The sequence below is a fragment of the Sitophilus oryzae genome, unplaced genomic scaffold, assembly GCF_002938485.1.
Source record: "Sitophilus oryzae breed Bouriz unplaced genomic scaffold, Soryzae_2.0 scaffold_552_pilon_pilon, whole genome shotgun sequence".
In the NCBI taxonomy this organism is placed as follows: Eukaryota; Metazoa; Arthropoda; class Insecta; order Coleoptera; family Curculionidae; genus Sitophilus; species Sitophilus oryzae.
The window spans coordinates 482,074-509,835 of NW_022147143.1; the positions used below are offsets into that span (position 1 = coordinate 482,074).

General features: G+C 29.7%; 1 protein-coding gene and 2 long non-coding RNA genes across 7 annotated transcripts; 2 read left to right on the forward strand and 1 right to left on the reverse strand.

Moving 5' to 3' along the window:
* The first annotated feature begins 15,636 nt into the window (after positions 1–15,636).
* LOC115887110 (protein phosphatase 1H) lies at positions 15,637–17,743 on the forward strand. The gene is made up of 6 exons (XM_030906435.1): positions 15,637–16,024; positions 16,082–16,290; positions 16,358–16,477; positions 16,539–16,761; positions 16,814–16,971; positions 17,026–17,743. Exons 1-6 carry the CDS (start codon positions 15,802–15,804, stop codon positions 17,512–17,514), a joined length of 1,422 nt encoding a protein of 473 aa, XP_030762295.1. The 5' UTR covers positions 15,637–15,801; the 3' UTR covers positions 17,515–17,743.
* A 478-nt stretch (positions 17,744–18,221) lies between these two features.
* On the forward strand, positions 18,222–19,066 carry LOC115887179. Its single transcript, XR_004051028.1, has 2 exons — positions 18,222–18,354; positions 19,001–19,066. It is a non-coding gene; the product is annotated as an uncharacterized LOC115887179 (long non-coding RNA).
* Positions 19,067–20,442: 1,376 nt separating this feature from the next.
* LOC115887158 lies at positions 20,443–27,521 on the reverse strand. Of its 5 annotated transcripts, none has more exons than XR_004051022.1 (8): positions 27,402–27,515; positions 27,005–27,275; positions 26,253–26,551; positions 24,722–24,859; positions 24,513–24,662; positions 21,616–21,719; positions 21,373–21,554; positions 20,443–20,848 (listed from the first exon to the last, which is right to left on the reverse strand). It is a non-coding gene; the product is annotated as an uncharacterized LOC115887158 (long non-coding RNA). The 5 variants fall into 5 exon arrangements; XR_004051020.1 differs by having other exon boundaries at positions 24,513–24,665; positions 27,398–27,515; XR_004051023.1 differs by lacking the exon at positions 27,402–27,515 and adding an exon at positions 27,334–27,365.
* Positions 27,522–27,762: the final 241 nt, after the last annotated feature.

Below are 27,762 nucleotides of genomic sequence, written 5' to 3' on the forward strand. Positions count from 1 at the left end.
TTAGAGTGCCTCAACAAACACTTCATTGTTTCATATTTTAAGAGATTATTGTTCTGGGTTTATTATTTTTTGATTCGGTGGGTGCCAGGAAGACTGTAAACTTTTTTAAAATAACAGGAAAAGGAAAAATTGCGCAACTTTTCAAACTGACGCAAATATTAATGTGGGGGTACGAATAATTGGCATTATGTATGTCAAAAGCAGAATCGATATGTTACGTTATCGGCTTCATATTTTTATTACACGTATTATTGTGGTTTTTATTGTAACTGATTTGGATTCTCATTAATAATTCCAGAAGCAGATGCCATAGAAAAGATGATTTGAATTGATAGGGAATTCTAATCTACGTGTAACAATTATTATGATTCACAGTGAGCTATATTCTTTTTGCAATAAAATTTAAAGACAAAATTTGAATTTAATAACTGAATCATAATATTTTCCATTTTTTTACAAAACGTAATTGGTGCAATACGTGACAAAAACAATGTCAACCATACTAGTCATAAATGTATTTCCTTCATATTTTCTTTGAATACAGTTTCTTGTAGCCAGTTCGTAATTCTCTAAAAAGAAAGGACACATTGAATGTATTAAAGTAATTAGTCTCTCAGAATGATATTTTCAAATACTCCCATTTTACTTTTATACGTATTTTTCTCACAAGCGATCCACGAACTGATTAATCATTCCACAAGGGGGCAGGTATCGCAAAGGCTGGAATTGTTAATCGTAAGGCAATTTTATTTACGCGAATATTATGCAGTTTCACGCGAAAAATAACTGCAAATGCAGTTCAGCACGCACTATATTTTAATTTAGGCTTCCTAGCCCAATGGTGATAAAGAGTTACAAATTTTAAGTTCTCTAAATCAATTAATCTTACGTATTAAGATACATATTGAAATATCTGGGAGAGGGGGCATTTTTCCATGTGTAATAGAGGTATTTAAGATTTTACATTGGAATTAGTTTAAACATATTCTTAAACTTTAATCTATTCGAGCGATACACCTTCTAAATTTTATTATGAAATAATAACTATTAGGTACAATTCTTACAAAAAATAAACGATTTTTTATTTTTCTTTTATTTTTTTTTCTTTTGCAGCACCGTATGATCGAAAAAAAAACGGCGTCCAGTTGGATTGGAAATGAACATCGATGACAATGATCATTGTATTTATGGTCAATAGGTGGTATATAAGGTAATAAACTTATTATACCGGGTGCGTCTCAAAAGTGGCTCATCCCTGTAACTTTTTTATTCTTTTCAGTTAAAAAAACGAGATTTGGTATGTTAGTATATGACACAAATTAGGATTGATTGACGTATTCAATTGTTTTCGGTCACTTCCTGTTTCATCGGAAATGACTACAACTTAATAAATAACAATACACTAGTAATACACTGACATATCATATGTCAACTTTTGACATTTTCGCATATGGTTTATTTGAAATTATAACTTGCGGTTCGTTACGAAAATTTGACTCGAAATACCAAGTGTGTGGTATCAAATTATTCGTAAAAAATGCTTTTTCCAAATATGCTAATGAGCCACCCTCGTTCCGTTTGAAAAAATTGAGATATGATTAAAAATTCGATTTGACCATTTTCTAACTGGCCAGGACAAGACACTAAAAGCATTACACGATCAAATCAATTTTTTCAAGGCTCCTTGATTAAGGATTAGTGTTTTTAACATAGCCATGGCACTCTAGATTGAATTTTAAAATACGATTTTTTATTAAGCGAGAATGTCAAAAGTTGACATATGATGTGTCATTCTATTCAAAATGTCATTTTCTATCGAATAAAGCAAAAAAATACCGAGGGTGCCATTTAAAAATCAAAAGTTGTAGTCATTTCCGGTGAAACAGGAAGTGACCAAAAACAATTGGATACGTCAATCAATCCTAATTTATGTCAAATACTAACATTCCAAATCTCGTTTTTTTATCTGAAAAAACAAGAGTTATAGGGGTGAGCCACTTTTGAGACGCACCCGGTAGTTATATTTGCTTATTAATTTTGCTGAGGTTTTTTAGTGTTCTTTTTTGCAAATAAAAAAATGTTTTAAATGGAGCATTTTTTCCATACTAATTTTATAAAAAAATTTGACGTTCATTTCTTTTAAACTTTATCCAAATTATTTTAACAATTTCTCCGTCCGTTATTTTTAGTCTTCTTTTTTCATTTCATACAAAATGAAGTTATTTTAACTCATTTTTGATTTTATATTTTTTTATTAATTTTTATTTTTTTTATATTTATTATTTTTTAGTTTTTGCATTATAAGAGTCTTGAGAAGCCTACACTGAAGTATCAATAATCAATAGTAATTGCAACAAGAAAATTATTTTAATTATTATTATTAGGAATCCACTTTCAAAAAAAAAATTTTTGTGATAACATTTTATAGTCAAAATTCTTTCTAAAAAAATCGTACTCCATTGAATGTATGATTATAAATATGGAAAAAATGTGTCCATATCTTACTGAAATTACCATTAATTCATTTTTTATTAAAATTGGAGTTATACCACTTTCAAAAATAACAGCTCATTTCTTAAGAAAATCAAAATAAAAACAGATGACTGGTATTTGTTGAAAAATAAATAATAAAAATATAAGAGCTTTAAGTTTTCTGTGACTCGAACCATTCAAGATGAAGATATTTGTCGTCGCTGAAGAAGGAATTCTTATTTTCGATCAATTTGTTACTTCTGTTTATTCAGGCATAGGTTGACTGCGTGTAAGAAAAAAAGGAAAGGACATGTGTATCTCGATTGTCTATAGACCTGTATCTCGACAACTTCTGATGTATCACGAGTGTAGTTCTACAAAAGTTTTATGTATGTGTATTGTATCTCTTGTAAGTTAGCGTGGACACGTTACAATGTCTATATAAAGTTATAATACAATGTCTCGCATCTATCGGCTAGACAATCCCAATATATTGTTAGTTGGTTTTATGTCCATCTCTGAACCTAGCTTTATTCGAACCAGTTAAATGTACTTACCATGTTTTTCCTTTTTAATGGATTAACACTATCTCCATATAGTATTAAGTAGAACTTAAAAAGGCTTTAAAATATTATGGGATCTTTAACATATTTTTTTATATATATTATATTTATATTTTGATTTTTTAAAGGTATATTTTTCTGCCAAGTTACAATAGTATTTCGAAAAACAGTAAACTTAATAGTTATAGTAATAAAGTGATATAAGTACAGAAAATTTACTACAAATGCTAACATTTTCATGATTTTATGACAACGCAAGTATTTTTTTTCAGAGCTACAAAAATTTTAAATCATTATGAAAACTTGTTCCAAGACTAACCAAGCATTTAACTGTTTATATATTCTAAAAGTGCATAAAATTTACTACAAATTCTGAAATTTTCATAATTCTTTACCACGCCTACTATTTTTCTAAGAACTTTAAAAATATGTAAAATTTTAAATCATTATGAAAAATCGCTCAGAAACATTGTTTCGAAAAATCGAGTTTACCATGAACTCAGAGTACCTAAACATTTAACTGTTTATATATTCTAAAAGTACATAAAATTTACTACAAATTATGAAATTTTCATAATTTTTTAACACGCGTACTATTTTTCTAAGAGCTTTAAAAATATGTAAAATTTTAAATCATTATGTAAAATCGATCAGAAACATTGTTTCGAAAAATCGAGTTTACCATGAACTCAGAGTACCTAAACATTTAACTGTTTGTATATTCTAAAAGTACATAAAATTTACTACAAATTCTGAAATTTTCATAATTCTTTACCACGCCTACTATTTTTCTAAGAACTTTAAAAATATGTAAAATTTTAAATCATTATGAAAAATCGCTCAGAAACATTGTTTCGAAAAATCGAGTTTACCATGAACTCGGAGTACCTAAACATTTAACTGTTTATATATTCTAAAAGTACATAAAATTTACTACAAATTCTGAAATTTTCATAATTTTTTACCACGCCTACTATTTTTCGAAGAGCTTTAAAAATATGTAAAATTTTAAATCATGAAAAATCGTTCAGAAACACTGTTTCGAAAAATCGAGTTTCCTATGAACTCAGCTTACCAAAGCCATTTAACTGTTTATATATTCTAAAAGTGCATAAAATTTACTACAAATTTTGAAATTTTCATAGTTCTTTATCACGCCTACTATTTTTCTAAGAGCTTCAAAAATATGTAAAATTTCAAATTATTATGAAAAATCAGTTTTTGGCAATTCAATCAAAACTCCAAACATTTAACTTCTTATATATTCTAAAAAGATACCCAAAGCTTTAACTAATTATGTATATGTATTTCCTGACTATCTTCACAGATGAATCGAAACTCAAAATAAAACATTCAATTATATAATTAAGAATTCTTGTGAAAGGGGAATTATTTAAGTAATTATGTCTTCAAAAATTTCTTTTCATGACTGCTTGACAGCACCATATTTCTTGACAAGTTAATTTGTCACCAGCCAAAAAAGTTCCTCAGTTTAAAATCAAACTTCCAAAAGCATCAGAAGCAGAGTTGAGATTGAAATGCATGTAATACACCCTGTAAATTTAGAAACTATATTTTGTAGTCGATTTATTCTGGCTCTATCAAGATCAAACTAATTTTCGGCGAATATCAAATGAATTCCATCTTGTTTTGTCCTTATTATAATTTATAATATTTATATTTATTATAAATTTATATTGTTTATACTCTAACAAATCAGTAATTGCATAATTGATATATAGTATGCATTAAAATTTCTAAATTATTCAATGATTAGTATGCCTGTACGCCTGATGTAGATAAACTGTTTTAATCCAATAAAATATGAATATTTTAGCTTTGCACTTATTCATATGCACAGAGTATATTGAATAAAAAAAGAAATCCTCTTCTTGAATTGTCTGGTCTGTTTCTCTAGACTTTATCAAAGCTTGATTATATTTTATGACTTAATATATTTATAATAAAATAAATCAGGTTAATCAAACATGCATAGACAAGGCAAATGCATTTTTTAAACAAGTTTAAGCTAAAAACGCCATGTAAATAGCTTTCATTTACACATTTGATGGAAAAATTATATAAAATTCTCAAAATGCTCAAGCATTTAAAATGGTTGGATTGGCACCAAAAAACAACAAGAATTTGACCGTGATAATTAGAAATACTGGATAGATGTAGGTAAACATGTTCTGATATTATAGGTATTATTTTATTAATTAATACAATGTCGAATTCATACATATATGTCATTGACACTTTAGGAATGTATTTTTACTAGGTGAAACACAAAAAGGGAACAGGTGACAGAATATTGCGTGGTAGATAGAAACGCATAAAAGGCACGTTTATTCAATGTGTAAATTATGAGCTGTATTATGGTCTCAATAATTCCCATGGTCGTCAGATACATTACTTACTACAGTTCTTAATGCCGGCCCACATGAGACCCGGCATAATGCTGAATAAAAGATGACATCTTAGGTTGTCTATTCATGATAGAGTTCCTAAGAATAACTTAGCTTTTTTACTATTCAAAACCCACTTGCCATATCATACTTTTTGTGTAAAATGTGTAAAGTTTTGAATCATTAAAAAAATCGTTCAGAAACACTGTTTCGAAAAATCGAGTTTACCGTGAACTCAGAGTATCCAAGCATTTAACTGCTTGTATATTCTAAAAGTGCATAAAATTTACTACAAATTCTGTAAATTTCATAATTCTTTACTACACCTACTATTTTTCTAACAGCTTCAAAAATATGTAAAATTTTAAATCATTCTGAAAAATCTAAAAGTGCATAAAATTTACTACATATCTTGAAATTTTCATAATTCTTTACCACGCCTACTATTTTTCTAATAGCTTCAAAAATATATAAAATTTTTGAATCGTTCAGAAACACTGTTTCGAAAAATCAAGTTTACCGTGAACTCAGAGTATCCAAGTATTTAACTGTTTATATATTCTAAAAGCACATCGAATTTACTACAAATTCTGAAACTTTCATAATTCTTTACCACGCCTACTATTTTTTTAAGAGCTTCAGAAATATGTAAAATTTTAAATCATTATGAAAAATCGTTCAGAAACACTGTTTCGAAAAATCGAGTTTACCGTGAATTCCGAGTACCCAACCATTTAACTGTTTATATACTCTAAAAGTGCATAAAATTTACTACATATTTTGAAACTTTCATAATTCTTTACCACGCCTACTATTTTTCTAATAGCTTCAAAAATATATAAAATTTTTGAATCGTTCAGAAACACTGTTTCGAAAAATCAAGTTTATTCTAAAAGTGCGTAAAATTTACTACAAATTCTGAAATTGTCATAATTTTTTACCACGCCTACTAATTTATTTAAGAGCTTCAAAAATATGCAAAATTTTAAATCATTATGAAAAATCGTTCAGTAACACTGTTTCGAAAAATCGAGTTTAGCGTGAACTCAGAGTACCCAAGCATTTAACTGTTTATATATTCTAAAAGCACATAAAATTTACTACAAATTCTGAAATTTTCAGAATTTTTTACCACGCCTACTATTTTCCTAAGAGCTTCAAAAATATGTAAAATTTCAAATCATTATGACAAATCGTTCAGAAACACTGTTTCGAAAAATCAAGTTTACCATGAACTCTAGAGTACCCAAGCATTTAATTGTTTATATATTCTAAAAGCACATAAAATTTACTACAAATTCTGAAATTTTCATAATTCTTTACCACGCCTACTGTTTTTCTAAGAGCTTCAAAAATATGTAAAATTTTAAATCGTTCAGAAACACTGTTTCGAAAAATCGAGTTTACCATGAACTCAGAGTACCCAAGCATTTAACTGTTTATATATTCTAAAAGTGCATAAAATTTACTACAAATTCTGAAATCAAAAAATTTTCAATTTCATTTCATAAAGAGCTTCGTAAATGTGTAAAATGTTAAGCTGTTATGAAAAATCGTCTGTAAATAAATTCGATGGACAGTGTGATTAATTGGTAAAAATATTATAAGGTTATCAGAGTAAGGCAAAATGGCGTTAGGCAAAATACTGATTAATGTAACACTTCCCTCGGATATGGAATCAAAATTAATAGACTTAAATTTGTGATAATGCAAACTGTCGCCTGTTGGCCAGATAAGCTTATAAAAAAAACGCAAAAATTATCGTTTAATGTTAGAGTCAAGGGACATTCTCATGATTTATTTTCCATATCATAAAATCGCTCTCAGATTTAATTACTTACCAGCCATCATAATATGTTCAGATTTAAGGTTTTTACTGTAAACGTTGAATAAAAAATATGCTTGTTATAAACCAACTATATAGCTTCTGGTCGTAAATATCAATAAACATAAACAGTTTTATAGTCATAACTATTTGGGATGTTATATTTTTATTATTGTCCCTACAGTCAGAAGTTTATAATTAAATAAATTATGTTTTGTTTTGTATTCTTTGCTAACTCGGGATTGTTTATGTTTTTATAAATTCATTTATAGGTAATTCTCCAACGAAACAAAATTATAAAACTAATATTCAAGAGTTTATCATATTTTACACGCCACTCAGAAAGCGATAGTAAAAGTAAAATAATCATATTTCAGTCGGCAAGAATTGTAACTTGTATTTTCAAAATGTTAAGAGCAAGATGAGATATTATTTCGCTTCTTTAATCTATGTTAATAAATCGCACTGACATTATACAGGGTGATTCACTACCATGGCACGTTAGACGTTTATGAAGAACCGGTGATGGGATTTTTTTTTTAAAAACTTGCATTTTTTCATAAAGGCACCTGCTCCGTCTGTCTAAATTATTTTCAGCATTACAGTTTGCCTTTCATACTAAAGGTTATATCATCTTTATTATAATATAGTGTTCCATTTAAAATAAGAAATATGCTAACAGTTGTAACGCTGAAAATATTTCAGATGGATGGGGCAGACGCCTTTATGTATTTTCTTTATGGGAATAACCCTGGATAGTAAACTTCTCTGGAACAGGCATATTAAGAACATTACCAGCAAAGCCAGAAAGACTTTCATGATGTGCAGAAGACTGGCGGGAAATAGGTGAGGCTGCTCCCCTAACATTTTGCTCTGGATGTATACCATGATAGTAAGACCCATGATTACTTATGGAGCAGTTGCTTGGTATACAAAACTAGAGCAACGTACAGCAAGGCAAAACCTGTGCAAAGTACAGAGACTGGCATGTATCTGCATCACAGGTGCCATGAGAACATGTCCAACAGCAGCAATGGAGGTCATTCTAGGGACCGGTGATGGGATTTTTTTTTAAAAACTTGCATTTTTTCATAAAGGCACCTGCTCCGTCTGTCTAAATTATTTTCAGCATTACAGTTTGCCTTTCATACTAAAGGTTATAGCATCTTTATTATAATATAGTGTTCCATTTAAAATAAGAAATATGTTAACAGTTGTAACGCTGAAAATATTTCAGATGGATGGGGCAGATGCCTTTATGTATTTCCTTTATGGGAATAACCCTGGATAGTAAACTTCTCTGGAACAGGCATATTAAGAACATTACCAGCAAAGCCACAAAGACTTTCATGATGTGCAGAAGACTGGCGGGAAATAGGTGAGGCTGCTCCCCTAACATTTTGCTCTGGATGTATACCATGATAGTAAGACCCATGATTACTTATGGAGCAGTTGCTTGGTATACAAAACTAGAGCAACCTACAGCAAGGCAAAACCTGTGCAAAGTACAGAGACTGGCATGTATCTGCATCACAGGTGCCATGAGAACATGTCCAACAGCAGCAATGGAGGTCATTCTAGACCTAACACCACTGCATATTGTGGTCGGTAGTTATGTCAATGCGACTACTATGATTAATGATTATTGACGGAAACAGTACTGGGAGAATTTCCAGGTCAGGGGCATGGAACACCCTCAAAAAGAAAATTTCACTTCAAAAAACTCCCAGTGGATGACATACCAAGAATTTACAACTTTGAGAAACACCTCACTGTATGATATTGAGTAATAAAAAGGATTGGAAGAAAAAAAACGCTTACTCAGCATATAAAAGACCATACCATAACGTGGTAACCTTCCAAAACCAAAGCAGGGACAGGGATAGGAGTATTTGGGCCGAAAACTAACTACTCCGAACCAATGGGCACCTACCCCAGTATCCTTCAGGCAGAAATTTACGCTAGCGAAAGATGCGTACAATTTATCTTAGATAGGAACTATCGAAAACAGGAAATTGCCATCCTATCCGATAGTCAAGCAGCACTAAACGCGATCAACTCAGTAACCATCAATTCGAAGTTGGTCAAAGAATGCCTAGAGAAGTTCAACAAATTAGGCAAAGAAAATACAGTCCTTCTACTCTGGGTGCCTGCTCACCAAGGGATAGAAGGCAATGAAAAAGCAAATGATCTAGCTAGGAAAGGATTCCTTTCCCACTCCACTAACTGAACCAGAACCGTTCTGTTTTCCAAACGGGAACCAACTGAAAGCAGAACTGAAGAATCTGGAAGACTCCATCCGTAACTTGGAATGGGTGTCCTCCAACGGTCTAAGACACTCGAAAAAGTTCCTCAGAACTTACGACCGAGAAAAATCAAAGGTTTTCCTTGATTTAAGTAAAAACAATCTTCGGATTGTCACGGGGTTTCTAACAGGATACTGTCTCCTCAACGAACACCTCCGTAGTCTGAAGCTGAGAAACAACGGCGAATGCAGATTCTGTGGGGAAAATGGGGAAACACCAGAACACCTTATCACTGAGTGCGCCGAGATGACGACCATTCGTGCCATGAACGAATGTTGCTTTGCCTTTTGTTAAAGCCCTGAGACTGAGACTGTATGATGAGTTATAATTTGTTATAACTCAAGAAAGAGGAACACACAATAGATCTATAAGGTCGCGGTGATTAACTCCCCTCCTAAACATTCTACATTCTACATGCCTTAATGTAAAAAGCCAAATTTTCAAAAATATTCTATTTTATTCTAATAATTATCACCGATTCTCCACAAACGTCTAACGTACTATCGCCGTGAATCATCCTATATACCTTAGACTGCAAAACTACTTAGTCTACCCACATTTAGAAAATTATAAATTATATATTTAACTCTACCCAGCATTACAGTACTTTACCTTAATAAGATTCATTTATCGCACAGCCTGTAAATAAAATATATAGCACCCCCCTATGCAGAAGCATCATTTATTATTTTAATATGATGGCAAGCTGCTTAAAGATGTATGTAAGGAAATTAATAATATTGGCATGTCGGAAGGGATTTAAACATAAATATAGGTATGAAATGTCGCGATAGGGCTGATAAATATAATATAAAGGAGTCCAATCGAATTACAATGTTGCCTTTGGACACTGGTCGTATCTATCATTTCAAACGGTCATTAGGCAGACAGCAATTTCACTAAATACCGGGATAATTCGACGTAAATCATACACTGATTGTTTTTGCGGTCATTTATCACCGTACACTATTTTCCATAAGTAATTCAAATTTATTCTTACTAGACTAGATGATACTGTGTCCATTTTGCCTCATTAGTTAAATGCATCTCGGATTCTCTAATCCATTATTCTCAATTTGCATCTTTTTTAGGAATAATTTGTCATAAAGATTTATATCAGAAAGTGCATTGACCAATGAGTTTATACCGGCATTCCTGCCTTAAAAGATTTCGTTTAAGACTGACCGCTTAAGATTTATTTTCAGTAATAAAAATTTATTTTATATTTGCCACACATTTAACTTTTTTAATAAATTTTAATTGCTGACAGAAATTATGCTGGATAAGGATAGATAGGTCTATTATTTAATGCATTAGAATCCGCTAGAATTTAATAAATCTATTTCTTCAAACATTAATAAAATTTCAAAAACACTGTTTCGAAAAATCGAGTTTCCCATGAACTCAGATTACCAAAGCATTTAACTGTTTATATAATCTAAAAGAGCATAAAATTTACTACTAATTCTGAAATTTTCATAATTCTTTACCACGCCTACTATTTTTCTAAGAGCTTCAAAATTATGTAAAATTTTAAACATTATAAAAAATCTTTCAGAAAAACTGTTTCGAAAAAATCGAGTTTACCATGAACTCAGAGTACCCAAGCATTTAACTGCTTACATATTCTAAAAGTTCATAAAATTTCTTACAAATTCTGAAATTTTCTTAATTCTTTACCACGCCTACTATTTTTCGAAGAGCTTCAAAAATATGTAAAATTTTAAATCATTGTGAAAAATTGTTCAGAAACACTGTTTCGAAAAATCGAGTTTAACATGAACTGAGAATACCCAAGCATTTAACTGCTTACATATTCTAAAAGTTCATAAAATTTCTTACAAATTCTAAAATCTTCTTAATTCTTTACCACGCCTACTATTTTTCAAAGAGCTACAAAAATATGTAAAATTTTAAATCATTGTGAAAAATCATTCAGAAACACTATTGTGAAAAATCGAGTTTACCATGAACTCAGAGTACTCAAGCATTTAACTGCTTGTATATTCTAAAAGTGCATAAAATTTACTACAAATTCTGTAAATTTCATAATTCTTTACTACACCTACTATTTTTCTAACAGCTTCAAAAATATCTAAAATTTTAAATCATTCTGAAAAAACGTTCAGAAACACTGTTTCGAAAAATAGAGTTTAACATGAACTCAGAGTACCCAAGCATTTAACTGCTTACATATTCTAAAAGTTCATAAAATTTCTTACAAATTCTGAAATTTTCTTAATTCTTTACCACGCCTACTATTTTTCAAAGAGCTTCAAAAATATGTAAAATTTTAAATCATTGTGAAAAATCATTCGGAAACACTATTGTGAAAAATCGAGTTTACCATGAACTCAGAGTACTCAAGCATTTAACTGCTTGTATATTCTAAAAGTGCATAAAATCTACTACAAATTCTGAAATTTTCATAATTCTTTACCACTCCTACTAGTTTTCTAAGAGCTTCAAAAATATGTAAAATTTTAAATTACACACATTAAAGCAGCTTATTGTAAGTTTACATATTCTAAAAGTACATATTAGTTCTTACAAATACTGAAATCTACAGAATTTTATAACACTCTCTACTATTTTTCCAAGAGCTTTGAATCATTATTTTTTTCGGTAAGATTCTTTAGGTCAAAAGCTGGAATATTAGACACATATAAAAAAATATTGTCCTTTAAACTGTGGCATTATTTTCTTTTTTAAACATCCGGTTTAGGGTTAAAAAAAGGTTCTTTAAAATACCACCGTATTCTTCAAGCTTATCTGCCGAGACCCGTCTCAGTTTTTCAATGAATGCTAGATTTCTTCTCGAGATTGTAAGTTTCACCCCGAAGTGTTAAATAGGGCAGCAGCTATTACCTAATCTTGTTTCGAATTGTTTTCTCAGATTAACATACTAATCGGTTCTTAACGAGTCAATTCAGACTGATTTACTAAATATAATTAGGTAGTCTATTTCTGTATTTTGATAGTTTGGAGACTCGAGTCAATTAATCACTTGATATACAGTTATTAAAGTCAATATAAAAACTTTTGAAAATTCGTTTTAATTTTAAAGAATATTTTTCTCAATTCTGCTTATTAGGTACTCTCTCATTAGGATAAAAATTACCCCGTATATTATAAAATTCACCCTGCCAACTCATAGTCTATGCAAATTAGAAATACTACCTAGGGATGTTGAGACGTAGGTATGTACCTAAATTTCCTGTGTTTTGACTGCAATTTAAGGGGTGGATCTTTGTAAGTGATGCCTAGGGGCACTTAATCTAAATTTTTAATGAAGAAAGGGAACTACATGTATACTATATTTAATTTTTATAATACAAATTTTTACTAGACATTTATAATAAACTGTTGAGAAATACTGTTTTGAAAAATCGAGTTTGTTATGAACTCAGAGCACCCAAGCCATTTAACTGTTTATATATTCTAAAAGTACATAAAATTTACTACAAATTCTGAAATTTTCATAATTTTTTACCACGCCTACTAATTTATTTAAGAGCTTCAAAAATATGTAAAATTTTAAATCATTATGAAAAATCGTTCAGAAACACTGTTTCGAAAAATCGAGTTTACCATGAACTCAGAGTACCCAAGCATTTAACTGCTTACATATTCTAAAAGTTCATAAAATTTCTTACAAATTCTGAAATTTTCATAATTCTTTACCACGCCTACTATTTTTCTAAGAGCTTCAAAAATATGTAAAATTTTAAATCATTGTGAAAAATCGTTCAGAAACACTGTTTCGAAAAATCGAGTTTACCATGAACTCAGAGTATCCAAGAATTTAACTGTTTATATATTCTAAAAGTGCGTAAAATTTACTACAAATACTAATATTTTCATAATTTTATGAGTACGCCTACTATTTTTTCTAGAACTTCGAATATACGTGAACTTTTAATTCATCATAAACTATCACTTTTAGTGTCAAGTTTCAAAAAATCATTTTTCCGTGAAATTAACCCTTTATATATTTTAAAAGGACATACAATTTGCTACTATTTTTTAAACTGCTGAGAATTATTGAAAAATTCATTACAAAATCGCAGAATTTTCACTACAAAAGCTGTCCAGAATTTTTGAACTTACCATGTAGAAAGTTTTGTCCGTCGCTGCCATCGGAACATTTCCAATGCGCATTTTTAACCAAAAAATAAGTTAACTGTCAAACAAGAAATCTAAGAACTGACCTATTTAAATACAATAAAGAGATTTGTATCTGTAGGATGTCTAGAAATTCCGCACTTATCAAACAATACCCTGCGAGTTTTTTAGACGTTTTTAAAGTATAAGATTCGGAAAAATTATTCTGCCAAGACTTACCACAGCTTTAGTATTCTGCTACTGAAGATAGACGCAAAGAAAAATATTTTTTAATTTATTAACAAGCATAGAATTAATTAATGGCCTATAATAATATTTTAGAATTAAAATTGTATGCTTTCTAGCCCTTTTTTATCTTAAAAAGGGGTGCCAAAGTCGAGGTGTTCAGATAAGATCTTGTTACCTAAAAACGTTAGGGTTCTTTATGTAAAGGACAAGTTTTTTGGACACTTTAATTTTGGAAAAAATAGCTTGGTTATTAAGTAACACGATACTTTCTAAAAATTATCGTGAAATTTAGACCTTTAGGTAAGACTTATCTTAGGTAAATGAAAACTAATAACTACTTTATAGATTGGTGTTTCTTTTCTATTTTAGAAGGTGTTTTTCACACTGGATATCATCAGGGATGCTGACTGGATTAAGATTAATTAATTTGAATAATACCAGGTTTAGACAGGATTATACAGGTATTTTATTGTGAATGAATATAATAAAATATGAATAGATTTCACTATTCAGTTTATTTGAATAGTCAAAGAATGTCAACGTTAAAATAATAATTTCTTTATCTTTAATAATATTTTTTTCCAGGTCCTTTTTATTTTACCCTATATCTAAAATAAACGCCATTCTGCTTCGATTTATTGGAAGCGATTAAATTCAATCACTATAAACCCTTTCCTGTTCGACTGGACACACCCATTATTTTCAGGTGGTTTTAATGAATTTAGACAAGTACAGTGAGGGTAGAATCGTAAAAATAAACTACCCAAAAACATTTAGATCCCATGTCTGAGGTTTTTCAATATAACGACTACATAAAAAGGCGCCAAAACACACTTATTAAATCACTGCCAAGCAGGGGCGGATCCAGGATTCGGGAAAGGGGGGCTAGACTCAAAATTTTACTCAAAGTACATACACCAGAGTCGTTTGTGACAAAAATAAATAAATAATTATTAAAAATAATTAACTTATAAGTATAATTAATTAACTTAGACCGAGCCAAAGTGCCAGAGGGGATATCCCCTAGCACCTGACCAGGAGCTTCCCCACCAACGACAAAGTCTTGCATCTCCTAGAGGAAGTATCTGGCAGATAATTTTATTTATATATTTTTTGCATATTTACTAATAAAGTTAAATCAAAAATAATTAGAAGAAAATATATTTACGTTTGAACAGACCAATGACTTCACATGTACGCCTTATGTAATGTATTAGTATTATTTTATTTGATAAGTTTTGCTGGTAATTAATTATTATTTGTAAACGACCATTATAATTTCAATCCAAATATTTTGGACACCGATGAACTCAACGCCAGTCGGTCAATAGTTGACCTTTATTATTAAAAAAAATCTTTTAACATCGAGAACATGGTGATAAATTAAAATTTATGGGCTTCAAGTATATGTTATACTCTAAGCTTTTATAAACCATAAAAATTCTAGAATACTTTAAAAACAAATTATTATTTTTAGATACTTAACATATTAATGATTCTCTGTATTATTTTCTGTATATATTTTATATTTATCATATTAAGAGAACATTCTGTATGATTGTTTAATTCTGTTATTTTTAATTTCCCCTAATATAATAAACTAAAAATTAAAGTATTTAAAAATTTGCCATGCAATGTGATTTACTGGTTGCTTAACTTTTTATGTTTTTTCATTGTTGCAGATTTCTGTAATTCACCGGATAATAGATATATTCTGTGGTAAACACTATTAAATGTGTTCTGTGGTTGACAGTTGACACATGTTCAATGTTTTGACAATGGTTGTCGATATCATATGTATTTGTTGATATTCAAAAATTTCCTTAGTTTTCATTCGTAATATGCTAGAACCGAAGAGATAAAAAACAGAAGTAATGTTTAACCGATTTAAAAGTGCAGTCATAGGCGTTGTTAGCGGCTTAGAGGCAAATGGGCCGGCCATCGAAGGAACACAATACAACAAAGTAACGTTGGCTCCGAAATTTCCTTATGGAAGGCCCCACTTTTTAAGCCTAGGCGACGACGAAGTTCAAATGAGCGCCGACCATAAGTTAAGACCTATTATACATCCCAGTAAACCACTGCCATATGATACAGGTAAATATCATGTTGGAAGTTTCCATTGTATTATATTTATGTTCATGTAATCAACAGGATATGCTGAATGTGTAAACGCAGGAAAGTCACGGTGGAACGAAGATCAAGCTGTATATAGACAAGGAGTGTTGAGTAAAACAATTCAGAATGAGGCTGGAACCTTTAATAAATATGCTGTTCCTTACACATATTATGGCATATTTGATGGCCATGCAGGAGTAGGAGCAGCTTTATGTGCCGCACACCAATTGCATCACATTATACATGTAAGTTTTTTGCTATCAAATTTAAATTTCTTTCAGTACTTACCTTAACTTTTTTGGTTATATCTAGGAAAAATTAGTTGATGCACAAGATGATATATGGGTAGATTTTAATGAAAAAAATTCACCAACCACCAAACCTAGGGACCTGTTAATTATTGGCGCTTTAGAATCGGCTTTTAGTGAAATGGTAAGTTAGATTAATTAATTTTTCAAATATATAATATCTGATTAAACTCGTTCGTTTTTAGGATCAGCTGCTGTTAGAGGACAAGAATAAATACCAGGCTGCTGGGGGATGCACCGCACTCGTTGCTCTGTTTATTCTAGGAAAACTGTATGTAGCAAATGCAGGAGATTCACGTGCAATAATCTGTAAAGGCGACACATTTTTACCAATGTCAATGGACTTTACTCCAGAAAATGAGAGAGATAGGATCAGAAGATTAGCTCAAGAACAACCTTTGTTATTAGGTAAGTTAGCTCCCAAAATATTTGGTACATTTAGTAACTATTTTGTTAATAGGAAAAGAATACACTTCAAAAGAATATTTGGCACAACCAAAGTCTGGAGATTTAGGGAAGACAGTCATGTTTAGGGATGCATATATGAAAGGCTGGGCGTATAAAACACTGCAGCCGGATGATCTGAAAATATCTGTGATTACTGGGCAAGGAAAAAGAGTAAATATTTATATATAAGATTTTTGGTAGAAATTAAACTATTTTATTTTATAGAGTAGGGTAATGGGTACCATTGGTGTAACAAGAGGGTTTGGTGATCACGACCTTACTGCCGTTTATCAAAAGATGCCTATAAAACCATTCCTTTCTTCCCATCCAGAAGTACAAGTTTATAAAATCGCATCGACCGACGACAAGGAAGTTCTCATCATGGGGACAGACGGGCTGTGGGACGTCGTCGATGGCTACAAAGCTGCCGAGATTATAGATAAATCTCTAAACGCCTTTGAAGACAAGAAATATGTCAGTGCTGCCACTTGCTTGGTAGGTTACGCGCGGGGTTCCCTCACGAATTTCTGGCAATTAAAAAGTGGCAAGCCGGCTTCTTGCGACGATATATCAGTATTTGTTATACCTTTGTTACCTTATAAGCTAGAATACCAAGAATTAGTAAGTAGGAGCGTCGTAAATGAAAGTAATTCAGCCAGTACTACTACAAATAATGAGATAGTATGCGAGAATGAAAATTTTTTATCTTGTTAAATAAATACTGAAAACCTCAGGTACAAAAATAATAACTTTTCCATTGTATTATTTTAGTTCCTCTATGCACACAGTTTAAATTTAACTGTTTATTGGCTGTATCAAGTGTGTTGATATAAACCAGGCATTTAAATCGTCTTCAGAATAAACAAATATATAATTTCATATATTTACTTTATATTTGTAAAAAAATAATGTTTCATTGCATTTATGTAATATTTAATATAGTGTATAAGTGTTTTTATTGCTTCCTTTATAATTTTACAGCAAAATAAACTTTTTGAAAAAAATCTTGCTACAATATATCAGTATTTGTGTTATACCCTTGTTTATAAAAATTCATATACAAGGGTTATACCTTTGTTACCTTATAAGCTACAATACCAAGAATTATAGACACGATTATAGAGAATTGAACTTTCTATTAGTATCTCTAGTAGTTTTGGAAAAAATGTTATTTTTTAATTAATTAATATCTCTAAAACTAATAACATATCCGAATCCTTTTGTGACCGTTCAATAAACAACTAAATTCCCTATATATGCGCGAATCTTTAATGTAATCTCATTATCTTTATTTTTCTCTAGCAAAATATGAGCAGATGTTTTACTGGTTACATATACATCAAGTCTGTAAAGGTTAAATTTATGAAAAAAATAATATCTCTAAAATTGATTAAGTTATCTAAGTGCAGTTTTCACCATTCGATAGAGAATTAAATTCTATTTGCAACATTTCAGACATATCTTAAAGTAAGGCTAAGTACGCCAAAAGTCCCTGAATTTACTCTCAGAGAATGGTCAAAACGAGAATTCATTAATACGCGTGCAGTATTAAAGGTAGGATCAATAAAGACAACTCGATTTTAAAGCCTTTTGATCATATGTAGGGTAATAAAGTGGGTATTATAGGAAGAATATTAAAGCCACCTCAGTTATATGACATTTCGATCATATCTACAGTGGGGAGATAATATTAAATCCAACTCAAATATAAAACATTTTAATCATATTTACCTTTAAAGCCAGCTTAATTATAACTCGTTGTGATCATACGTCCAATGCTAGAGGGATAATAAATAAAGCCATCTCAATTAGGAAGTGTTTTAATCATACGGTATTAGGGGTAGGATAATTAAAACTGGCTCGATTATAAAAGGTTTTAATCCTAGGTGGGGTATTAGAGGGAGAAAAAATAAAGTCAGCTCACTTATAAAATATTTTGATCATATTAGGGTAATTGAGAGGGGAAAATGCCAGCTCGTTAATAAAACATTTTAATCATATGTACGGTATTAGAATGTAGAATATGATTAAAGCCAATTCGACTATAAGATCTTTTAATCATATATGTAGAGTATTGATATATTTCATCTTCTGGTCTGTTTAAAATATAGTTGCTCTAAAAAGACTACGCACTTTTTTAACAAAACCCTTTAAATATGCCTGTGTATGATCTATTTTATATTTTTATTCTTTGTTTCAGATTGCTCCACAGTTCCACAGCCCACTTGAGCAGCGAACCAACCATAGGCCTATTCCGATCTCCGAAGAATATTCGATTGATATGTTAATACTACTGCACGTTGTATTTGTAAAACTTAAATATATACCCACTACGATTAACTTATTGTCATGAATAAATTTATTATATACAAATATATTTTATTTTCCAACCTATATAAAAAAATATTAAGTTTAAATAATTAAAACACTTTGCAAAGCCTGAAATACATAAACGATATAGTCTTTCGAAAATCAAAGTGAATTCAGTTGTCCCCATAAAACACACTAAAATGGGACACCCTGTACACAATATTTAATTTAAAATGGTATAAAGTGATGCCAACCAATCCAACAAATTTACAATCAAAAATAATTCTGACCTTCTTGACAAAATGGTGAAGGTTTTTTTTAAAAATAATTTAAAAAAAAATTAAAATTATATAAAATGATGCAACCAAATTTACAGCAAAAAATAATTTTCATCTTCTTGACAAAATGGTGAAGGTTTTTTTTAAATGAATTTAAAAAAAAACAAATAAATAAAATAATAAATTAATTAAAATACATGACCAACGAGCTCGAGGAGTTAGATTTTTTTTGAAAAACGTAAATATCTCAAAAACTAAGAAAAAAATACCTACATTTTTTTCGGCCATTCGATAGAGAATTAAAAGCTCTATCTCTATGCAAAATTGCAGCTCTATCGGAGATACTTTAATTTTTAGGGCAAATTTAGCAAAGGGGTTAGCCTTACATTTTCTAGAGCCGAAAAATTAAAGTATCTCCGATAGAGCTGCAATTTTGCATAGAGATAGAGCTTTTAATTCTCTATCGAATGGCCGGAAAAAATGTAGGTTTTTTATTCTTAGAAAAAAATTTATTAAGGGTTAAAGTTTGCCAACGAGGTCAAATCGCTAGAGATAGCACATTTTGCTGAATAAAAATTCGCAGCATCAATTTGCTCAATTTCTACCACTGATTTATTAGTACGGGCACCACTTCAGACGATTTTAAAATAAATTTAGTTTACTATATGTACATTTTTAGTGGTCTTGAAATATTTAAATCCAAACAGATGTTACAATTAAAAGACAAAAAATTATTATCAAACATAGTATTGTTTTATATATAAATTACTCAATTTGGTTTACTATACAGAGTGGTCTTGAAATATTTAAAATCAAAAATGTGTTGCCATTAAAAGAGAAAAAAATATTTTTCATAAACATGTTATTGTTTTATATATAGATTACTTAATAATTTGGAATTAAAATATTAATATTAAGGAAGGGTAATCTGGGGATTAATGAAACAATAAATAATCGAAAGGTAAATATTTATTTAAATTAAATGATACAGATGTAATAGCATATAACAATATATTGTATTAAATACCGTATGATCGAAAAAAAAAACGGTGTCCAGTTGGCTCGGTAATGACAATTGATGACATTTCCCATATAAATTGACAGCAATCTTCATTTCATAGCCATAGTTGACGCCGTTTTTTCTCGATCATAGGGTACGTAATTAAAAAGGCTTTCAATCTCTACTAGAGAATATACAGTTTGTGATGTTTCTGAACAAACTAACATAAGTGATGTCTGCTAGCCAGCTGAACGTTCGAGGATCTTGAAGAGATATTATTATATACACTCAAGACCACTATATAGATAAGTACAAACAAACACATCAGTCTTTAATATTTATTGCATTATTCAGGCAAAAAATCAAAATCTTCAGAACATTTTTTATGGATATCCTTCAGCAAGTATGCCCTTAGTTTACCGTAATAGTCCCGTATACTGGAAGATCCAATTGATTAAAGCTGTAAAAGAAATAAAACTTATTAGAAAACATCTAAATTTAATAAGCAGTTTCGTGTATTACTGGTTGCATGCCTAATGCTCTATTTAAGATTTCTAATTCTTGATCTGCACTCTAATCTTTTTAATACAACATAGGTACAGAAAATGGTAATGCATACTTTAAAAATAATTCTGTCAACATACAGGGTGAGTCAAAAATAGTCTCAAACTAAAGTTGTATATTTTTAAAAGGAATGCTATATTTTTTATTAGCTTAGTGGATATACCATTAAATTTCCATTCTAAAAATACCATATTGTATTCTATACCGAGTGATTTTTGAAATACGACCATTTTTAGAATAAATTTTCTGCACATTTGTGAGTCACACTAAACATTATAGTATTTTTGGACTACAGATTAAATGGCATATCCATCATATAAAAGACCAACAATCTCAAACCCCCACTTGGCAAAAGATTTTTTAATGACTTGTGAATAGAGATATAAGCAGATCTTGAATTATTTAGTGGAAAAAAATTACCAAGTATGCGCGGAAGGTAAACGATCGGTAGAACAGTCATCTCTATGAATTTGAAATTTTGAATGCAGTTCATCCATGTAGGAGCACCAAATCCATGTAGGAACACTTTGTAAGATCCAGTGACATGCTGTAAGACTTTGTCACGGTCAGCCTGATCAAATGTCTTCAAAGCCCACCAGAACCTTTGAATTTGTAAAAAACAGAATGTAAGATTTCCACAGAAGAAAAACATTTCTTTTTTACCTGTAGAGAGTCGCATTATTTTTGTGCCTTCTATTTGATGATTTTCTGTTTGATTTAAAAATATTCAAACATTCTTCATCATCCTTCGTATTGTCGCATCAAAGCTGAAAAAGAAAGGAAACTTATTAAAAAATATCCAAATTTATAAAATAGTTTCGTGTATTTCTGGTTGCATAAAATCATTACAAAAAATCTTCATATAAGGTTTCTGATTTGAGATTTGCACTAATTTAATTGTTAAAATATACAGACAATGCTAATGCATATTAAAAAAAAGAAAGTTCAGAAATTTTCATAATTTTAGTGTTGTGTTTAATATTTTTTTGAGTGCATTGAAAATCCCTTTGTTAAACCAGTTAAATTTTGCAAGGGTTCAAAAAATGTATATTTATTCGTTAAAGAATGTAAGCCTTTAACTGCTTACATATTTTAAATCTACGTTAAATTTCCTACAATTTCCGAAGTTTTCATAATTTTATCGCTACGTTTACTATTTTTCTGAGTGCCTTGAAATTCGCTTCATTGAAGCGGTTAAATTATGCAAGGGTCCAAAAAAATTGATTTATTCATAAAAGAAAAAAATGTAAGCTTTTAACTGCTTATATATTTTAAATCTACGTTAAATTTCCTACAATTCTCGAAGTTTTCATAATTTTATAGCTATGTTTACTATTTTTCTTAGCGCCTTGAAATTCGCTTCATTGAAGCGGTTAAATTATGCAAGGGTCCAAAAAATTGATTTATTCATAAAAGAAAAAAATTTAAGCCTTTAACTGCTTATATATTTTAAATCTACGTTAAATTTCCTACAATTCCCGAAATTTTCATAATTTTATAGCTATGTTTACTATTTTTCTTGGCGCCTTGAAAGTCGCTTCATTGAAGCGGTTAAATTATGCAAGGGTCCAAAAAAAATGATTTATTCATAAAAGAAAAAAATATAAGCCTTTAACTGCTTATATATTTTATATCTACGTTAAATTTCCTACAATTCCCGAAGTTTTTATAATTTTATCGCATTGATTACTATTTTTCTTAGCGCCTTGAAAGTCGCTTCACTAGAGCGGTTAAATTATGCAAGGGTCCAAAAAAAATAATTTATTCATAAAAGAAAAAAATGTAAGCCTTTAACTGCTTATATATTTTAAATCTACGTTAAATTTCCTACAATTCCCGAAGTTTTTATAATTTTATCGCTATGTTTACTATTTTTCTTAGTGCCTTGAAAGTCGCTTCATTGAAGCGGTTAAATTATGCAAGGGTCCAAAAAAATTGATTTATTCATAAAAGAAAAAAATGTAAGCCTTTAACTGCTTATATATTTTAAATCTACGTTAAATTTCCTACAATTCCCGAAGTTTTCATAATTTTATCGCTACGTTTATTATTTTTCTGAGTGCCTTGAAAGTCGCTTCGTTGAATCGGTTAAATTTTGCAAGGGTCCAAAAAAATTGATTTATTCAAAAAGAAAAAAATGTAAGCCTTTAACAGCTTACATATTTTAAATCTACGTTAAATTTCCTACAATTCCCGAAGTTTTCATAATTTTATCGCTACGTTTACTATTTTTCTGAGTGCCTTGAAAGTCGCTTCGTTGAATCGGTTAAATTTTGCAAGGGTCCAAAAAAATTGATTTATTTATAAAAGAAAAAAATGTAAACCTTTAATGGTTTATATATTTTAAATCTACGTTAAATTTTCTACAATTCCCGAGGTTTTCATAATTTTATCGCTACGTTTACAATTTTTCTGAGTGCCTTGAAACTTTCAAGAAAGTTGCTTTGTTGAATCGGTTAAATTTTGCAAGAGCCCAAAAAAATTGATTTATTCATAAAAGAAAAAAATGTAAGCCTTTAATGGTTTATATATTTTAAATCTACGTTAAATTTCCTACAATTCCCGAACTTTTCATAATTTTATCGCTACGTTTACTATTTTTCTGAGTGCCTTGAAAGTCGCTTCGTTGAATCGGTTAAATTTTGCAAGGGTCCAAAAAAATTAATTTACTTATAAAAGAAAAAAATGTAAACCTTTAATGGTATATATATTTTAAATCTACGTTAAATTTCCTACAATTCCCGAGGTTTTCATAATTTTATCGCTACGTTTACAATTTTTCTGAGTGCCTTGAAACTTTCAAGAAAGTTGCTTTGTTGAATCGGTTAAATTTTGCAAGGGCCCAAAAAAATTGATTTATTCATAAAAGAAAAAAATGTAAGGTTTATATATTTTAAATCTACGTTAAATTTCCTACAATTCCCGAAGTTATCATAATTTTATCGCTACGTTTACGATTTTTCTGAGTGCCTTGAAAGTCGCTTCGTTGAAGCGGTTAAATTTTAAGGGTCCAAAAAAAATGATTTATTCATAAAAGAAAAAAATGTAAGCCTTTAATTGTTTATATATATATTAATATTCTTTGTCATTTTTTAATATTTTTCCGATAACTTAATTAATTTTAATTAAACTTAGAGATTTATTTCATAAATCTAAACCTTTGAGCCTTGATGTATGCAACCAGAAAAACGTGTTTTAATAAAGAATTTACTCAAGAAAAATAAAGTTACAGTTTACAATAAAAATTTGCACAAAGATAAAGACTTTAATTCTCTATTGAATGATCAAAAAGCCACTCCGGTATCTTAACTATTTTTGATATTAATTATTTAAAAAAACATTATTTTCCCAAACTACTAGAGATATCGAGCAACTGATTGAGGCATTCAAAAGAAAATTCAATTCTCTATAATTCTTAGTATTCTAGCTTATAAGCACAGAATATCTAGCGTAGCTAGATATTCTGTGTTATAAGGTAACAAAGATATAACAAATAACGATATATCGTCGCAAGAGACCGGCTTGTTACTCTTTAGTTGCCAGGAATTCGTGGGACTTACCAAGCAAGTGGCAGTACTGACGCATTTCTTGACTTCAAAAAGAATTAAGAATTTATCTATAATCTCGGCAGTTTTATATCCGTCCACGACCTTCCACAGCTCGTCTGTTACCTCTGGCAGCCTCTTATTATACCGATGGCACCTATTACCCTGCTTTATAAAATAATAGTTTAAGTTCTACGAAAGATCTAATATATTAATATATTTACCCTCTTTCTTTGCCCAGTAAACACAGATATTTTCAGATCATCTGGCTGCAGTCTTTTATACACCTTTCATTTATACATCCCAAAATATGAATCTCTTTCCTAAATCTTCAGCTTTTTGTTGTGCCAGATATTCTTTTCCTATATAACACACATTAAAAAAAGTTAGCTAATATATCAACATTGTTTCAAAACAAGGGTTGGAAAAATACAAGTTTTTAACATAATCAAAGGCCTTAAAAAATTTCAGCTTAATATATTTTAAATCTACATAACATTTCCTACAAATACTGTAATTTGCAAAATTTTAACTTGATTTTTACTATTTTTCTAAGATCTCTGAAAATATGTCAAAAATGACGAACATAATAAATCCTTTCAAAGCAGGGGTTGAAAAAATCAAGTTTTTAACAAAATCAAAGGCCTTAAAAATTTTCAACTTAATATATTTTAAATCTACATAAAATTTCCTACAAATACTGTAATTTTCAAAATTTTAACTTCACTTTTACTGTTTTTCTAAGATCTCTGAATATATGTCAAAAATCGCCAGTGTCATAAATTATTTTAAAACAAGGATTTGAAAAATAAGTTTTCAACAAAATTAAAACGTTTAAAAAATTTCAGTTTAATATATTTAAAATCTACATAAAATTTCCTACAAATACTGTAATTTTCAAAATTTTATCTTCACTTTTACTATTTTTTTAAGATCTCTGAAAATATGTCAAAAATGGCCATCGTCATAAATTATTTTAAAACAAGGATTTGAAAAATCAGGTTTTCAACAAAATCAAAGTCCTTAAAAAATTTCAGCTTAATATATTTAAAATCTACATAAAATTTCCTACAAATAATGTAATTTATCAAAATTATACCTTCACTGTTACTATTTTTCTAAGATCTCTGAAAATATGTCAAAAATGGCCATTGGCATAAATCATTTCAAAACAAGGGACAAGGGTTTGAAAAATCAAGTTTTTAACAAAATTAAAGCCATTAAAAATTTTCACCTTAATATATTTTAAATCTACATAAAATTTCCTGCAAATACTGTAATTTTCATAATTTTGCCTTCACTTTTACTAATGTTCTAAGATCTCTGAAGATACATATGTCAAAAATAGTCATCATCATAAATTATTTCAAAACAAAGGTTTGAAAAATGAAGTTTTTTCCGAAATCAAAGCGCTTAAAAATTTTCAGCTTAATATATTTTGAATCTACATAAAATTTGCTACAAATACTGGAATTTTCAAAATTTTACCTTCACTTTTACTATTTTTCTAAGATCTCTGAAAATATGTCAAAAATGGCCATTCACATAAATCATTTCAAAACAAGGGACAAGGGTTTGAAAAATCAAGTTTTTAACAAAATTAAAGCCCTTAAAAATTTTCACCTTAATATATTTTAAATCTACATGAAATTTCCTGCAAATACTGCATTTTTCAGAATTTTACATTCACTTTTACTATTTTTATAAGATCTGTGAAAATATGTCAAAAATGGCCATCATCAGAGAGATAATTACCAAATATCAAAGCTTGTTCTTGAGCTAATCTTCTGATCCTCTCTCTTTTTTCTGGAGTAAAGTTCATTGGCATTGGTAAAAATGTACCTTACAGATTTGCATTGCTTGATATTGCACAAGTGAATGTTCTGCATTTGCTATGTAATACCATCAAATGCCCTTTCCGATTTTTTCTCTAGGTTTATCCTCTCTTGCATTTATTCCGATCCTCAATTTCATATTCCTATTAGAAGCCATTTCAATTTCCTGGTCCATAAATTCCTTCTGTAATTTGTATATTTCATTGAACAATTGATTGCCTAGGAAGAAAAAAAATTGTCTCAAAAAAATATATAGAAAATTTTATGTTCATGTTTCATAAGATCTCTGTGATTCATTATTTCGATACATACAATTATTTTATAATTACTTTTTGATTTTTTTTTACATATAATAATAATTACAAGAACATCAAAAATCGTTCTGAAACAAGGATTCTACATTTGAGCCTTCTATTTTTACAAAAAATTTAAATAAATCTTCATGGTAGTTTTTCAACATACAATCTAAACCCATGGGATGTAAATTTCATAATTTTCTCCATTTGTTTCGTTGCATTGTACAATAACCATATAAGGTCCAGAATCCTTATAATATTAATGATTTTTTGGGAGGACCTGCTAGCCCACCCGAGCAGATGTTGGTAGGGAAATGGCAAAGCAAATTATAAAAGGAAGCAATCAAATAGAGGCTAATAAATGTCTTAGACTTACCCTGAGCTTTCTGCACCACTAGTATTCACAGTTCTTAACTATTTATGACTAATAAACCATTTAATTTCAACTTAAATTGAAGAACACACTGAAATTGCAACCTCAGTCTCTGGTACCAAAATCAGAATCGCTTTAGTATTATAAGGGTATTATATTGATGTTCACAGGCAGTACATTGGCAAAATATTGGTATTTTCTTAGGTAATACTTTCTCAGGTAATAAAGCGATGGTTTTTAGAGGTCCAGGGTGAATTTGAACCACACATCAGGCCTAGAACAATAAAAAGTTATAAGTTCACAGAAAACCCGGCGAAAATGACAACAAATACCGAGTAAAAATTATATTAAATGGAAAATCAAAAGGCTCTTTAAGTAATAATTATCAAAACATACCTACAAGCTACAAACCTTAATTTTTTGTATTCAGTATATTTCTATTTCCATACTATTTTCTGCTATTTTTTGTTTTTTTTAAACTCTCAGCTCCTGATAACACAAATTCACCTCCTATGACGCCATATTGAAGTTCATTGAAAACAATCAAGTACAATACTGCATTAATAACACAAGTATTTATGAATTCTATGTACTTGGATTAACTTGTCCAATTAAGGAAACGGTTAAAAGCACAATAATCATAAAAAACGTAAAGCAATTAATTTATTTTTTAATTTCTATTTTTAAATTCATATTAAAGATTCTTAATTGACAGCTGTTGCTAGTCTGTGATTGGCGGAAACGGTCCTGTCGTAGATTCA